At 41.0% G+C, this 14,353-nt stretch overlaps 3 protein-coding genes across 10 annotated transcripts in view; 1 reads left to right on the forward strand and 2 right to left on the reverse strand.

Annotated features, from left to right (window-relative positions):
* Window positions 1-2,346: 2,346 nt before the first annotated feature.
* epd (ependymin) lies at window positions 2,347-4,551 on the reverse strand. Its single transcript, NM_001124693.2, is given in 6 exon segments — window positions 2,347-2,845; window positions 3,180-3,264; window positions 3,412-3,598; window positions 3,777-3,917; window positions 4,143-4,174; window positions 4,378-4,551. Coding segments are annotated over 6 exon segments (666 nt in total). The 5' UTR covers window positions 4,466-4,551; the 3' UTR covers window positions 2,347-2,712.
* A 4,077-nt stretch (window positions 4,552-8,628) lies between these two features.
* On the forward strand, window positions 8,629-13,499 carry LOC110533775 (uncharacterized). The gene is made up of 4 exons (XM_021618286.3): window positions 8,629-11,450; window positions 11,581-11,682; window positions 11,797-12,006; window positions 12,177-13,499. Exons 1-4 carry the CDS (start codon window positions 11,241-11,243, stop codon window positions 12,393-12,395), a joined length of 741 nt encoding a protein of 246 aa, XP_021473961.3. The 5' UTR covers window positions 8,629-11,240; the 3' UTR covers window positions 12,396-13,499.
* Window positions 12,571-14,353, reverse strand: part of LOC110533773 (unconventional myosin-Ic) — a 44,544-nt gene continuing 42,761 nt past the window's right edge. For all 8 annotated transcript variants that reach the window (XM_036990181.2, XM_036990179.2, XM_090186516.1 and 5 more), the window contains 2 exons: window positions 14,056-14,155; window positions 12,571-13,826 (listed from right to left, as the gene is read on the reverse strand). In XM_036990181.2, the coding sequence (XP_036846076.1) occupies window positions 13,800-13,826; window positions 14,056-14,155 (127 nt within the window). In that variant the 3' untranslated portion in view covers window positions 12,571-13,799. The remainder of the gene's footprint in view (window positions 13,827-14,055; window positions 14,156-14,353) is intronic.

The raw sequence follows: 14,353 nt of genomic DNA on the forward strand, positions 1-14,353 counted from the left end.
CCTCTGGATAACATGAAAACAGCCTAACCAGCTCTGCTCGGGCGAATATAATGGTCAGTGAGATGTTCTCTCATCTGTGTCTGAAGTAGATAGCCAATGAGCTTGTGTGCTTGACTGCCATTGTGATGTACAGAATGCTCGGATCAGCCAGTGTGGGCAACCCTCAGAATTTAGAATGGACAATATGACACCGCTCTGAACATATGAGTGTACTCTGGCACTCCAGATTAAATTTACGAACACACCCGAAGTCATACAATGTCTAGCTAGTAATTTGTTATGCTAACAATCTATTTTTGATATTTTATTTATGCTAACGATCTAGCAAGAGGTAGCATAGCAACAGCATCAACTTCCAGTAGACAGGCAAAACAACAGGCGTAGCACTAGTATGCTCAACTGAAAGGATACCGTTCGTTTACAGTACACTAAAATGAACCAATAGTATGTAGTATATACTCATTAAGTATGTAGTATACAGTATGTTAGTATGGGTATTCGAACACAGCCATCGTCTAGACTTGCACAGATGGGCTACCGGCAAAGGAGCCATGGACAAGTGACCCGTCTCAACATGCACAGCCTATAGCAGGGGTAATCAATTCTAACCTACGAGGCCTGGAGCCTGCTGGTTTTCTGTTCCACTGATAATTAATTGCATACACCTGGTGTCCCAGGTCTAAAGCAGTCACTGATTTAGAGGGGATCAATGAAAAAAAGCAGTGGCACTGGCTTCGATGTCCAGAGTTGAATTTGAGGGGCCTATAGGCAATCTTTTAACAATGGAATAGCAGTGACAGACTGCTAGTGTCTCGCCTAGGGCCACTGCTTTATATGCTCTCAAGGCCATGCACTGACTGAGTGTTATCTTTCTTCAGAAATAAATTAGGTAGGTCAATTCTTAGCGTTGCATTGACAGTTTTATTTGATACACAGAATAGTGTTTTTCCCACTGCTGCAACTGTTGCCATGCAGCGACTCGTGTGATGGTGTTGATGGGCAGGTACACGTTTCAGAATGTTTGAAGGGCCCCAGTGTGTTGGAATATCCTAGACCCAGCACGGCATGTGCAGCACCACGGGCAGTAGGTGGGCTCCCTCAGAAACTCACCCCAGATAAGGTTTACTGTCTCCGTGCTTGTTTTGGGCTTTGTGACTGCATCACTTTTTCCAGTATCCATCCCTCTCTATTAACCAGAAATAGTTTGAAAGTTCTTTCAAATCCCATTTACTGCAGGCCATGAGTGACCTTGTGTGTAAATGTGAAATACATTTGTGTAAACCTACCCCCCAAAATACTGACAGACAAAAGAGTTTCAGAGAGAGAGCTTGAGTTATTTAATGTGCTTGCTGAAGGCAAGACCACTGTAGAATTCTTACATACTCATATTATTATTCTGCCCACTCTAGTACAAACGATTTAAACTGTAAACACAAAACCAACTTTTAAATGTGCAGACAGCCCTCACTTAGACTTCTTGAGAAAATATCTTTGATAGCATTTACATTTTTTGTACTACAACAATATTTAAATGAGCTCCCAATGTATTTCAATTGCAATAAAAGTGCCATAGACTTACTTGGAGAAACTTTGGGCATGCATCTCCTCACACCAATTAAGCTATCAACAACAAACCAACATTGACATGTTCAGACTGACCCAACTTATATTGTTTGTCAAAGGCTTTTTCATACTATTTATACTTTTTGAACTATAACCATTTAAAATTGGCATAGAAGCTCTATTGGCTAGAATTGTACATTTTAGATTTAGCACTGCTCTTCAACCGTTTAAGCTAATAACACCAAACCTACATACAGACCGACTCAACTTAGATTGCTTGCCAAAGATTTTTGATACTATTCATACTTTATGAACTATAAACATTTGCATAAATGAACATGGGTTTGAATGAGAACCATAAGAGTAGAGTGGTAGCCATCCAAAATGGTCCAGCTCCTTGGTCATTTAAGCTGCAAACCTTTGAAACTTTCAAACTATCCTCACTTCAAATTCTCTCAAACCTTAATAAAATATCAAGCACACATTTTCTTTAGGAAATGGCCTTTTCTTGTCTTTGAGGAAGACTTTGGTAAAAACATCAAATTAAAAAATATATATATTTGACCTTTATTTAACTAGGCAAGTCAGTTAAGAACAAATTCTAATTTACAATGACGGCCTAGGAACAGTGGGTTAACTGCCTTGTTCAGGGGCAGAACAACAGATTTTTACCTTGTCAGCTCGAGGATTCAATCTGGCAACCTTTCAGTTACTAGTCCAATGCTCTAACCACTAGGCTACCTGCTGCCCCTTTCAATAAAACAAATACATTTGGAGACTCGAAAAGATGTTGAGTTTTTATTATCTCATTTGCCTATGCAGACCTCCTACGCATTAGCAACTTTAAGTGACAAATTAATAATGTAAATTACAAACGTTATATCCCCTTATATCCCGTTCAAACGTAGAGATTACATTAACATGACAACTTAACATTAACTTTCCTTTTTTCATCTGATTAATATTTATGCAATGTCTTCAAAGAGGAATAATCAAATAAAGTATATTATGATATATATCTGGTCTAACAGAAGAGAAGAATTTGCAATGAAACACTCAAATGTAGTTATGAGAGGGAGAGAAACAACTAGGAGGATTAGCTGGCCACACTCTTGGTTGGTTGGGGCTGGAGGTCCTGGTGCCACTGTCTTAGACACTGTTGAACAGACTAAAGAAGTCATTCTTCTGGCCCTCAGGAGCCTCCTCCAGCTCCACACCCTCACAGAAAGACGGCAGATTGAATACTTCAGGGGCTTTCACCTCAGTGACCACTTCGGAATTGCTGTGAGAAGAAGAGAAAAATAGCATGAACTTTTTGGGCATGCAAGTGTAGCGGACATGAGTCAGGCTCATTGTCTCGTGATATAGTAGCCATGCCTGCAACTTCAAAATCAGTGTCATCTTCGGCCCAATAGGACATTTTCTCTAGGTCTACGTCAAGACGTTGGTTTCTTCCGTGGGAGACCATACAGAACTAAATCTCAAACATTTCTCAAAGGCATCTAGTACTATGATATACCAAAGTATAGGCAGATAGTAGCAGCTATTATCCATTGCACAAGAAGATTTCAGTGACCCTACAGCTGCATTAAACAAATTAAAAGTATGCCTCTCACCTGAAGAGGAGTGTCATGGAATCAGTTGAGTAGAAAGTGCTGAGTGGTAGACATTCTCCCACAGTAGTAGACAAAAAATACTGGCCTGGAGATCAGGCAGACAGACAGATGCTTTGATACATCCTAATAGCTTCACTATATAAACCCATGTTTACACCATTGCCATCCAACATTATACTTCATTAATAAAAATCACATTGACAGGTTGACTCCTAATGCGTATCATACTCACCCTTAGTCTCTGGCACGGATCCCGTCCATATGTTCACTTTGATGTTCTCCTCCTGAACAGTGTCACTCCCCAAAAACAGCTCAACCTGATGGGCTGCACCAGCGGGGAGTTCCAGAGCGTGAGCATGAGAGTGCAGAGACATCTTCTTACAGGACTGGTTCTTCATGTCAATGTCATAGAAGACCCCCTGAGAGAGACGGATGAGAAGGAGGAAGCGTCGGTTATGATGATGCTGTGTCATAACCATAGTAACAAGTGGGTTATGCAACTGTTATGTAGGCCATGTGATGTTATAAAGCAGCTATTCTGAATTACAATTGGGTTGGAATCTTGCCTTATATGTTTCTGTCAGTTGTCAGTGTTACCTCTTCAAATAGCATCAGGTAGTCCTCCAGATGTTCAGTCTTGTTGAGGTGCATCTCACTTTCAGTGAAACGTATCTTCTTGTCCGTCGAGTCATAGCTGTAATGTCCAGTTGCCTTGATTTCACCTCCTGTAAGGGCCAGCTGTTTAATCAAGAGAGAGATAACGATATATAGAGATATTAATATGACCCAATTCTGTACCTGCAAAAACTAAGCCAACTGTGCCAATATAGTTGTTTTTAGGAGAAAACATCAGTGGATAAAAACAGGGTTGCCTGAACTGAGAGTCTGGTTTGGTTTAGAAATAATGCAATATCAGTGTCCTAGCATTATTGATAATGGTTAATGGACAAGAGGGCTACTCACCACAGTCAGGACCCCAGTCATATTAGGTGATGCTAAAAGACAAAGTCGTCAGTTAGACAGATTTTCAAACTCAGAGATCATGTGTAGACATATAGGTATACTTTAAGTTAGAAGAGACTGTTGATTTGATAAACCTTGACAATATTACCAAAATAGTCATACAAGTAACAGCAGTTTTCCACACAGTGCACAGCAAACATGAGTCTCAACAAGATATAAAGCAGATGATCCTTACTGCAGTGCTGTGGGCCGTGGGACTCTGCCAGGGTAGTGGCACCCAGACACAGCCAGATGGAGAGGGCAGCGACGGCAAAGGCCTGCATCTTCTCGTGGAGGGAGACTGAGGTTAACACTCAAACTGCACAACTCAGAAAGGATGATCACGACTCCAAGTGGTTCCAGGTACTGTGACAGGATGGATGGACCCACTGGTCCTTTTTATCGGGTCCAACCACAGGATTAAACAGAACACCTCCATGGGTCCAACCCCCATAGTGTCTGTCTCAATGGAAGGATGTTGTGGAAAGAGACGGGGGTGGTTTAAACTGGCTGACCCTTCCACCTGGGCCCTGACAAACAACATCTGCATAAACAAGGACTTAAGGACAAGCCACATGGAGTCACTGTGGAGCAATGGTCTGCTTTTTCATTGTGTCTCCTGTTCTGTCCTTGTGTATCCACTGTCCTGTCAGCATCTTGTGCTATAGAACCTATGCTATGATTCCTTGGGTACAGTCAACCCAGTTAGTTTGTAAGCCATGAGCCAATATTCAACTCCTAATGAAAGCCATGTTCAACAAAGACCAATTTATAATAATGCTTACTGCTCGCTCTTAAATGTATTTTGATGTCCTTTCAACAATAAATTGTGTGGTATCATAAAATATAGTGCACTTTTCAAAATAGAACTGTGTAACTGTGTAAAATACATGCCCTTTGTTCTTCTAAAACCGTACCAATGTGATGTTTATTGATAACAACCTCTTCATGCCCTTATATTAATAGTGCTTACTGTGCAGTTTCTGTCTCTATGGCTGTGAAAGATCCAGCCGCCCTCTGAAGAACTTAGGGGGGCGTCCATTCCAAACACAAATGAGGTCGGCCCTCTGTCGTCCTGCTGTCTGTCCTCTGTTTCCCTTCAGCAAACAATATTAAACAATATAAGACAATATATTTGTTTTTCCTTTGAGAGGATGAGTATGGTCACATCTCTGAAGGGGTTACGTTTGACTAAATCTTCAACTTAAAAGGATTTGCTGAAAAAGTGGGTAAAATGGTGAGATTTAATTTTTACGTACAGCACATTTCACTGCTCCACAGCTCAGATAACACAGTGTCTGTAATCAATGATCTGACATGACTCTGGATTCAATTCTGGATACATTGTAATAGATGGAATCCAAATACTGTTATAGTTAGTAGTATGTGTACATGTACAACGTTTATACAGGATAAATATCAGACAGTACAGCCAATCAAAACTTCAGTCGCCCCTGGCATATAGAGAGAACGGATCATGTCCAAATAATAAGTTCTCTCTCGGACAAGAAGAGTTTATCTTAGTGCATCTAGGCTCGGGCCAACTGACAGAAACTCCACCAATCAATCCACAATGATTTGTACTAAACGTTTTCCCAATACATTTCTCACTGTTACAAAGCCCCCGGAGAGGGATCAAAATTAGTATCCAAATGAATGTTGACAGTTTATGCTTGTTATGGTCTTTAGGGCTTCTCTATTCCAAATAATATGGCAGAGTATCAATGTACAGTGGGAGATTGAGATTGTAGAAAACCCTTACAATTGGCTATGAGTACTTCTCAGAAGCCTCTCTCAAACTCTCTCTCTAGCCTTTAGAGATTAACTTTGGGACTTCTTGTAGCTGAGGTAGGCTTCCAAACCCTGACCTCAGCCTAAAGTTCAAATGTCATCGCTAACTAGAGTCAAAAAGAATGCCTCAGCCCTGCTTGCTTGGTAGTCTCCCCAAGCGCTGTGCGGTACACTACACAAGGCAGACTTCCTCTCTGGGTGGAATGCAACGAAAAGAGTCTGCAGCCCTTAAAAACAGACTCCACCCACGAACACATGTAGATCAATACACGTAAACCGTGACAGTCACGGGATCTAAACCGGCACCTCTTCCGGAGACCACCACATGGTGGCGCTCTTTTTCAGAGCTTTAAAGAAATGGATTGCTGTGATCAAGTACTGTCCGCACACTGCAATAGAGCAGAGCAGAGCAAAAGTTTCAGTGTTCCAGGGTATCGTGAATTCTCTATTGATTGCTAAAATTGGGAAGGAAAGGTAATGAAAATTTTAAAAAAGGTATTGAAACTAAAAAGTGACCAAGAGAGGGGGAATCTGTCAGTGTTCCTCCTAACTGTGAGAGCAGAGGGGGGAGTCACGAGAGTGAGGGAAGCCCTTCTGGAGAGTCATGATTTGAAAGGGGTAGTATGTACAGTATGTGATGCATATAGAGCTTCTCCCCCACAACACACACAAACATACCAACATAATCCCGAGACCACATCCCTGTTAGAGTTCTCTGCTCACGAAAAGAGGAAGTAGGTACTGTATCTGTCCATCAGGACTGTTGTCCAGACCACTGACCTGTAGTTCACTGCCCACTTCCTCTCTCCAGGTCTGAACCTAAACTGTGTGCATGAGCCAGTTGGGCATAAACAGTAACTACACAGATACACACTCAGATAGTGCCAAGGCTGTGTACAAACCTACTTGGCTGATTTTGACTGAACCCTAAGTCGATTAAGCAGCTTCTGTTTATTTTCCTATTCCAAAATCTCAATAGTAAATGTATATTTCTCATTTGATTATGGTGATTTATGACCATGGGCCTTAGGGTAATGGCAGAGTGCCATTTCATCTCTACAATGGCTCTAAATAACAGAAAGTGGGATGGATAGTCATGATGGTGGTGGTAATTATGGTAAAAATAGTGACGATGTAGTTCTCTGAGACATTCCCAGGGCTGCCCCCCCCCCCCCCCCCCTGGGGAAACAGAAACTCCTCTCTCTGCTATTTCTGTCATGGTGAAATAATGGTGAATATGCCATCCAGTAACCACCTGCCACTCAACTGTGATGAAACGGCATGCTTCCGCAATCAAGAAAATTACTAAGCTCTTTCTCTCATCATCACTTGCCCTCTGCCCCCCCCCCCCCTCTCTCTAAACACCGCCCCCAAAAAATAACTTTTCAGTCATTCACAATTTGAAAAATTAAAACTAGTGAAAAGTCATTATCCAAATGCTCTGAATATACACTACATGGCTAAAAGTATGTGGACACCTACTTGTTGAACATCTCATTCCAAAATCATGGGCATTAATATGGACTTGGTCCTCCCTTTGCTGCTATAACAGCCTCCTCTCTATGGTAAAGCTTTCCACTAGATGTTGGAACATTGCTGCGTGGACTTGCTTCCATTCAGCCACAAGAACATTAGCGAGGTCAGGCACTGATGTTGGGCCATTAGGTCTGACTGCCGGATGACGAAACTAGATTAAATCACTCCAGAGAAAGTGTTTCCACTGCTCCGGAGTCCAATAGCAGCGAGCTTTACACCACACCAGCTGACGCTTGGCATTTCATGAAGCTACGAACAGTGTTGCAACCAAGAACAGACCATTTTAATGCGCTATGCGCTTCAGCACTCGGCGGTCCCGTTCTGTGAGCTTGTGTGACCTATTACTTTGCGGCTGAGCCATTGCTGCTCCTAGACATTTCCACTTCACAATAACAGCACTTACAGTTGACAGGGGCAGCTCTAACAGGGCAGAAATTTGCCGAACTGACTTGTTGGAAAGGTGGCATCCCATTGAAAGTCACTGAAATAGCCGAATCCACTCATTGTAATTCTCTCTCTCATTCTCTCTCTCTCTCTCTCTCTCTCTCTCTCTCTCTCTCTCTCGTTGGATGTCACTGTTGCTAATGTCTTCCTTTGAATTCTTTGATCTTGACAAAGTCTTGTGAAAATCTGATATCTCTATTTAGAATTTGGTAACATTGAAGTTTGTGATTAAATTGAGATTTCTATTCGATCTAATGTTGTTATTTGTGGTTGAATGGTTGAATTTAGTTGGTGCTTTTGCTAGTCTGAAGGGTCACTCTCTGGTTACGGGGTTTGCAGAAATAAGCCTTGTAATTCTAATATTCTGGATCACAGTGTGTTAGGTGAGTCCAGAAATGTGTGTCTCTTTTCTCAATTTGGAATGCCAGGGGGAATCTCCCAAGATCTGCCCTACAGTCTAGGTTTGGGGCATTTCTGGGCACACCTAGAATATTTTGACAAAATTCCAGGTGTAAAACTTTGGTGGGGCATTTATCCCATGAGGTATATTTTAAATTGTAAAGGGGGGCCCACATTTCTCTGCCATATGGAAGGATTGGAGTCATGACAAATAATACATCAAATAATTTAACCCAAATTCTAATTGGTGGGTTAAATGTATATAGGGTCTTTCTAATTGCAAAATATGCTGGGAGTGCTTTATCTGTTAGAGACTTTATGGCCATGTCAAACTGGCCAGATGATCTTCTAGTCAGACCAAGGTAAGCATAGTTGGTGGTGTTTCAGGGTTGAATGAGATCTGGACTTTTTCTGAAAGACCATTGCTTTGCAGTCTTTCCTGTTAATTCTTTCTTTCTCTCTCTCTATCGAGAGAGAAGAGAGACAACTATTACTCAGTCAGACTGTGTATGACACACAGAGGTGACGCAATGCAATCTCAAGATGGCACTAACCTCTAGAAACTACTCATTTCGAGAGGGGTTGATTGTAATCTGTTCTCTTCTACCATTCCTGGCTGGCAAAGTACCAGGATGTTGTCTCTGGTTTCGAATCTGAATTTCGAGAACTGGATTTGAAAACATAATCTTAATGCATCTGAGGACTTGAATATATGAAACTTTTGTCAACTTCAAATGATACATTGTAAACTTGATACACAGACAATGAATACAATGTCTTCCATATTGAAACTGAATATGTACATATTTAATTTCAATATTAAGTATAAATGTCAAACTAAATGCAATATTCATTCAAATCATGATATGCAAGTTCAATTTATGAATCCAATGATTCAATTTGTGCAAATCAATGTTTAGAAATCATAAGAATTCTGCTTTCTACACATTGATTTGACTATGCCAGGCAGACTTCGATATGACTTGTGCAGTAGGCTAGAGTACACTGCTGTTACTTGCCAGGTGTACCATTTGATTAACTGTGCTGTCAGTCTCAAAGTAGTGACTTACTGTATCCTGCATGAGAACAGTGCTTTCACAATTACTTACTTTCAAAACGACTAATAATTGCATTTAGAGTTTTTCTGCTTTGCATGTATGGGAAATGCTTTTCATACTGTACATCCGCCTAGGTGGGTTGTGCAGTATACATCAAAGTGTTATTGAATAGAAGTCACTTTAAAAAAAAGACAGAACCTGAAGGAATACAAATTAATATGGAAAGTGTGTAGTATCTCAGCTTGTACAACACACCCACTCATTTAACAATGTCACAAGGATAGTGTCGTTTTGATTTTACAGTTGAGACACTGGGGTGCTTCCCCATAGAGCACCCCACAACAACACAAAGTGTCGTCGATGAGAGTAGAGAAAAGAAACAACCAAAAAGATTGCGCAAAGGGATTTTCATTTCCGGGACTATTTTAGGCAGTGGTTAGTTCTCTATTTCTGGAACAAAATACTGTAATTGAGATAATAATGTTGTTTCATAATCTTCTTCTATAGCATCCATATAAATTAAGGTATAATAGTACATATACACACACACACACACACACACACACACACACACACACACACACACACACACACACACACACACACACACACACACACACACACTATTATAAAGGGGTGTGTAAGTATGAAGGGATTTGTAAATAAACTGTTAACTATTCATTTTGAGTTTATACTACGATAGAAACCCGTTAGAAAATAATTTCACACGCTATAAATGTAAAGTATAAAGGAGTGATTATAGATTTTTGAATCCCAGTAACTGATGAAGGGCAGGTAGCCTAGCTGTTAGGAACGTTGGACCAGTAAGCAAAACGTCGCTGGTTCAAATCCCCGAGCGGACTAGGTGAAAAATCTCTTCACGTGTCCTTGAGTCGCTCTGGATAGGAGCATCTGTTGAATTACTAAAATGTTAAATGTCTAATAAACATTTAGTTTCATTACTGAACTCAGCAGAATATCATATATAATGACTAATTTGGCTAGATTGCACTTACACTGTAAAAAGTTACAGAACAGTTTGAGTTTGATAAAAATATGATAACATTGAGTAATTCTACAACAATGAACAATCATCATATTAGGCCCTATTTACCTCAAAATGATAGCGAAAAATGTAATTATGTATTAACTAACACTTAGGCAATTGGGCAGATTTTGTGAATCATTTGCTGAAACCGCTACACGAGCTGCTGAGAAAAACTCCAGACCACAACAGAAACTGAAGACATACATAAATATCAAAGGATGCAGCTAGGATGTGTCAATCACAGATTGCTATCTCTACAAGGTAAGTCTACTCTGTCTCTGTCCTTCTCACTCTAGCTAGTGTTGAGCAGTACAGATGTTCCATAGCTGGACCGCCGGTGGTAAACTCCTTTATCTCTATAGGGCTGGTTTAGATACTAAGAAGTCTGTGTTAGTGTGATGAGATAAAGATACTAGCTGCTCTAGTCAATCTGTATAGTTGAAGCATGACAGATTATGCAATAGAAATGTAAAAGCAATTTCCAATTGAGCCGAAATATGCAGCTTTTACCGTGAATGCAGTCTGCTAACGCGGGAACATTGCATTTCAATCACACTGAAACTTCAGCGACATGGATTAAATAGAGCCCCGGTTAGAAAGCAATGAAGTTTTCGATTGAAGGCTAGTGCTAAATTGTCATGGATCTAACATTTGTATTGTGGTTGTTAAGTAATACATATAAGAGAGTTACCACAAGTTACCAACATATATTGAGAATTGATTCAGATAAGGCTGGCTATATTTGTTCTGCATGCCGACTTTCATTCATTGACAAATGTTGACATGATTTTGCAATTTAGCAATCACTCATCCTGTCCCTGTCTCTTCCAGATGTCTGTTTGGTGGCAGGTTCTGTTTCTCCAGTTTTTCCTTACCCTGAGCTGTGTGTACCCATGTTGTGCATCCCCTCCAGGCCTACTCAAGTCCTACTCATACTCCCTCAAATCCATCAGATGCACCCACACTCGGGTACAGCAGCTGCTCAGGAGATATGTGAGTTGACTCCTCTGCTAGCCTCTATTACTGGTGGCTAGTCTGCTAGAGCTTCTATGTGCCCAGAGACAACAGCTATCCTCCCATGCTACAGGCTGTTATCATAATGTACCTTAATTTGTCTTGCCAGAAGGAGGAGCAGTTGGATAACAAGCAGTTTGAGGACAGAAGTCTGGAGTGGCAGACCCTACCCTCCCTCTCCACAGACTTCTACCACTGGCTTCAGATGAAGGTTTGTGTGTGACCTGTACCACCTGTTAACCTGCTGTGGTTTAATGCTATAAAAAGTTACTATAGAATAGGAGATTGTGATATTGTGAATAATGTTATGATCTGGCCTGTACAGGACTGGGAGCGTCTGAGTGCTGCCTCTCGAGACCTGCACACCTTCTGGGCTCACCTGGACATGAAGAGAAGGGAGATAGAGAGGGAGGAGGTTGGACAGGGGGCAGCCCACAGGATGGGGAGCAGGGGCAAGCCAAAACCCAGCATACCTGAGAGAATACAGCACATTCTGACAGACCTGCGGGATCTCATGACAAAAGTCAACTTTCAGGTACAGACAATGTGCGCCATATACATGAACGAAGTGTATACTTATTCTCTCTGCGCACTATATTAGGTGTTCATGTAGCTACCCACTATGGCTACTCAGTAGCTACTGTATATACACTGTGGAAAAATGTTATGAGCTCAGTCGGATAAACCTCTCTGTGGTCTTTACAGTTGAGATGTGTGAACAGCTCCAATGTAAGCCCCACCTCTCCCCCTGCCCTGACTCGTGCAGTGAGCACTCCCTCCAGCCACCAGGCCCCATCAAAGTCCCTGTGGACCAGCCGCCTGGAGGGCTACGTCATCCTCAGGGACCTGGAGCGCTACCTCACCAAGCTGGCCAGAGACTTCATCCTCCTGAAGACCAAACACAGAGGTCCTCCAGGTACCTAGCCCAGGGGCAGATAGACATGGTATGCATGGATTCATATTCATAATGCAAACTAGTACTGCACAAGCCTGTGACGGGTTGTGGTTAGAGTGGCTTTTAACTTATTTTGTGGACTAGGGACAATGTTGGATGTGAGAATTTACAAATTGTAGTATTATGAATTATAACACAACAGTATTTTATGTAGTCAATGCACACAGTTTATTTCAGAAGTAACAAGGCAGCTAATAACACCAATAATAATGATATTAGTATTATTCATTATGATGATAATAATCAGCGTTATTATAAGTTGATAATAATGATATATTTCATTCAGTATTACTATGACAGAAATACAGTACTGTGACTCAATATTGCCAAGTGATGTCAATACCTGCTGTTGTTATTTCAACTGCATTAATGATAGGGTTCAATTAATCAATAAGGCCCGAGGGGGTGTGGTATATGGCCCTATATACCAAGGATAAGGGCTGTTCTTAGGCATGATGCATCCCAGAGTGCCTGGATACTGACCTTAGCTGTGGTATATTGCTCATATACCACAAACCCCAGAGGTGCCTTATTGCTATTATAAACTGGTTACCAACGTAGTTATAACAGAAAACAAGTAGTTTTGCGTCATACCCATATATTGTCTGATATACTACGGCTTTTCCGCCAATCAGCATCCAGGAGCCAAACTACCTGGTTTATAATTTCTAGTATTCCCTAAGATCATGATTTCTCATTGTTGTGAGATGCTCGGTTGACTTTGTTAGACTGAAACCAAGTTTACGCATAGTGTTACTGTATGTCTTACTCTACTCTGGGTTTCTCCCGGAGTTTCCTTCTTTTCTTTCTCTGTCTCGCTCACTGACTCTAACAGCTGAGAGCTGGAAGAGTGTTGAGAAACACTACCCAACATCCCCTTTCTCAACAGTCCTCAGTTCACTGTACTTTCCAAAGATGCCTTTTTGCCTATTTATTTACTTATTTATTACTTATTTATTTGTAAAATGGTGTTTATTTTTGTTATTATGGAAATCTAAATATATTTTTTTTACATACATGAGCAAATATATTGTAAAGGACTACAAAATAAAGATGAAGCATAAGATTGAAAATGTGTTGTTTCATTTAATACGAGTTTTGTTAATAAACAACAAAGTATTATGAATTCCGGCAAAACCACTGAATCCATTTATATATGATAATATGTCATTTTAAATCAATAACTATCTAAATTAAGATTTATAAGTTCAATTGTGCTAACGGAGAAAATAATGATCTTGTAGTAGGCAGTGTATGGCTGTGGTCTCACATTTAATGGAGAAAAATAACTTCTGTGTGGCTATAATCTGATTGGCTAAAGCAGGAAATCATCCTGTGGAATGATTGGTTCTCTGTGGATTACAGCGAGGTCGTCATCTTGGGTTGAGTTGAGGGGCCGTCTGCAAAACAAGTCAATTCACACGAGGCCATTGTTAGTCCCTAATGTGGATTATTGGTCAAAACTTCCAGTGAGAATATAGAGACGAAAGAGGTCTTTAATACTCTACTGCTTTCCATTTGACAATCCCAGCTCACCTCGTCCTCCATCTAGAAGTCCTCACCCTCCCTCCCTCAAGCCCTACTGTCCTCATAATAATACGTTTCCTCCTCTCCCGTCTCCTGACTCACCACCAGCAGGTGTCCTTTCTTGCCTTTGGCTACCTTCAACTCTGGTCCACTGGTGAAATCAATGACCCCCTCCTTCCCCCGAGCCACCGCAAACTTAATACTGCACACAGGAGGAGAGGATCAGAGAGAGGAAAGGAGTGATGGGGTGAGATGGGATGAGAGAGAGGAGGGAATAAAATAGAAAGTCATTGTGAAAATAGAGTGTCATTAGCACAAACAGCGGATGACAGTTGGAATGGATTGGCAAAAATTCTCTGAAAAAGGTAATGAAGCTATCCAGTGTCCAGATGATCAGAGA

The sequence above is a fragment of the Oncorhynchus mykiss genome, chromosome 10, assembly GCF_057628025.1.
Source record: "Oncorhynchus mykiss isolate SJ-2025 chromosome 10, ASM5762802v1, whole genome shotgun sequence".
NCBI lineage: Eukaryota > Metazoa > Chordata > Actinopteri > Salmoniformes > Salmonidae > Oncorhynchus > Oncorhynchus mykiss.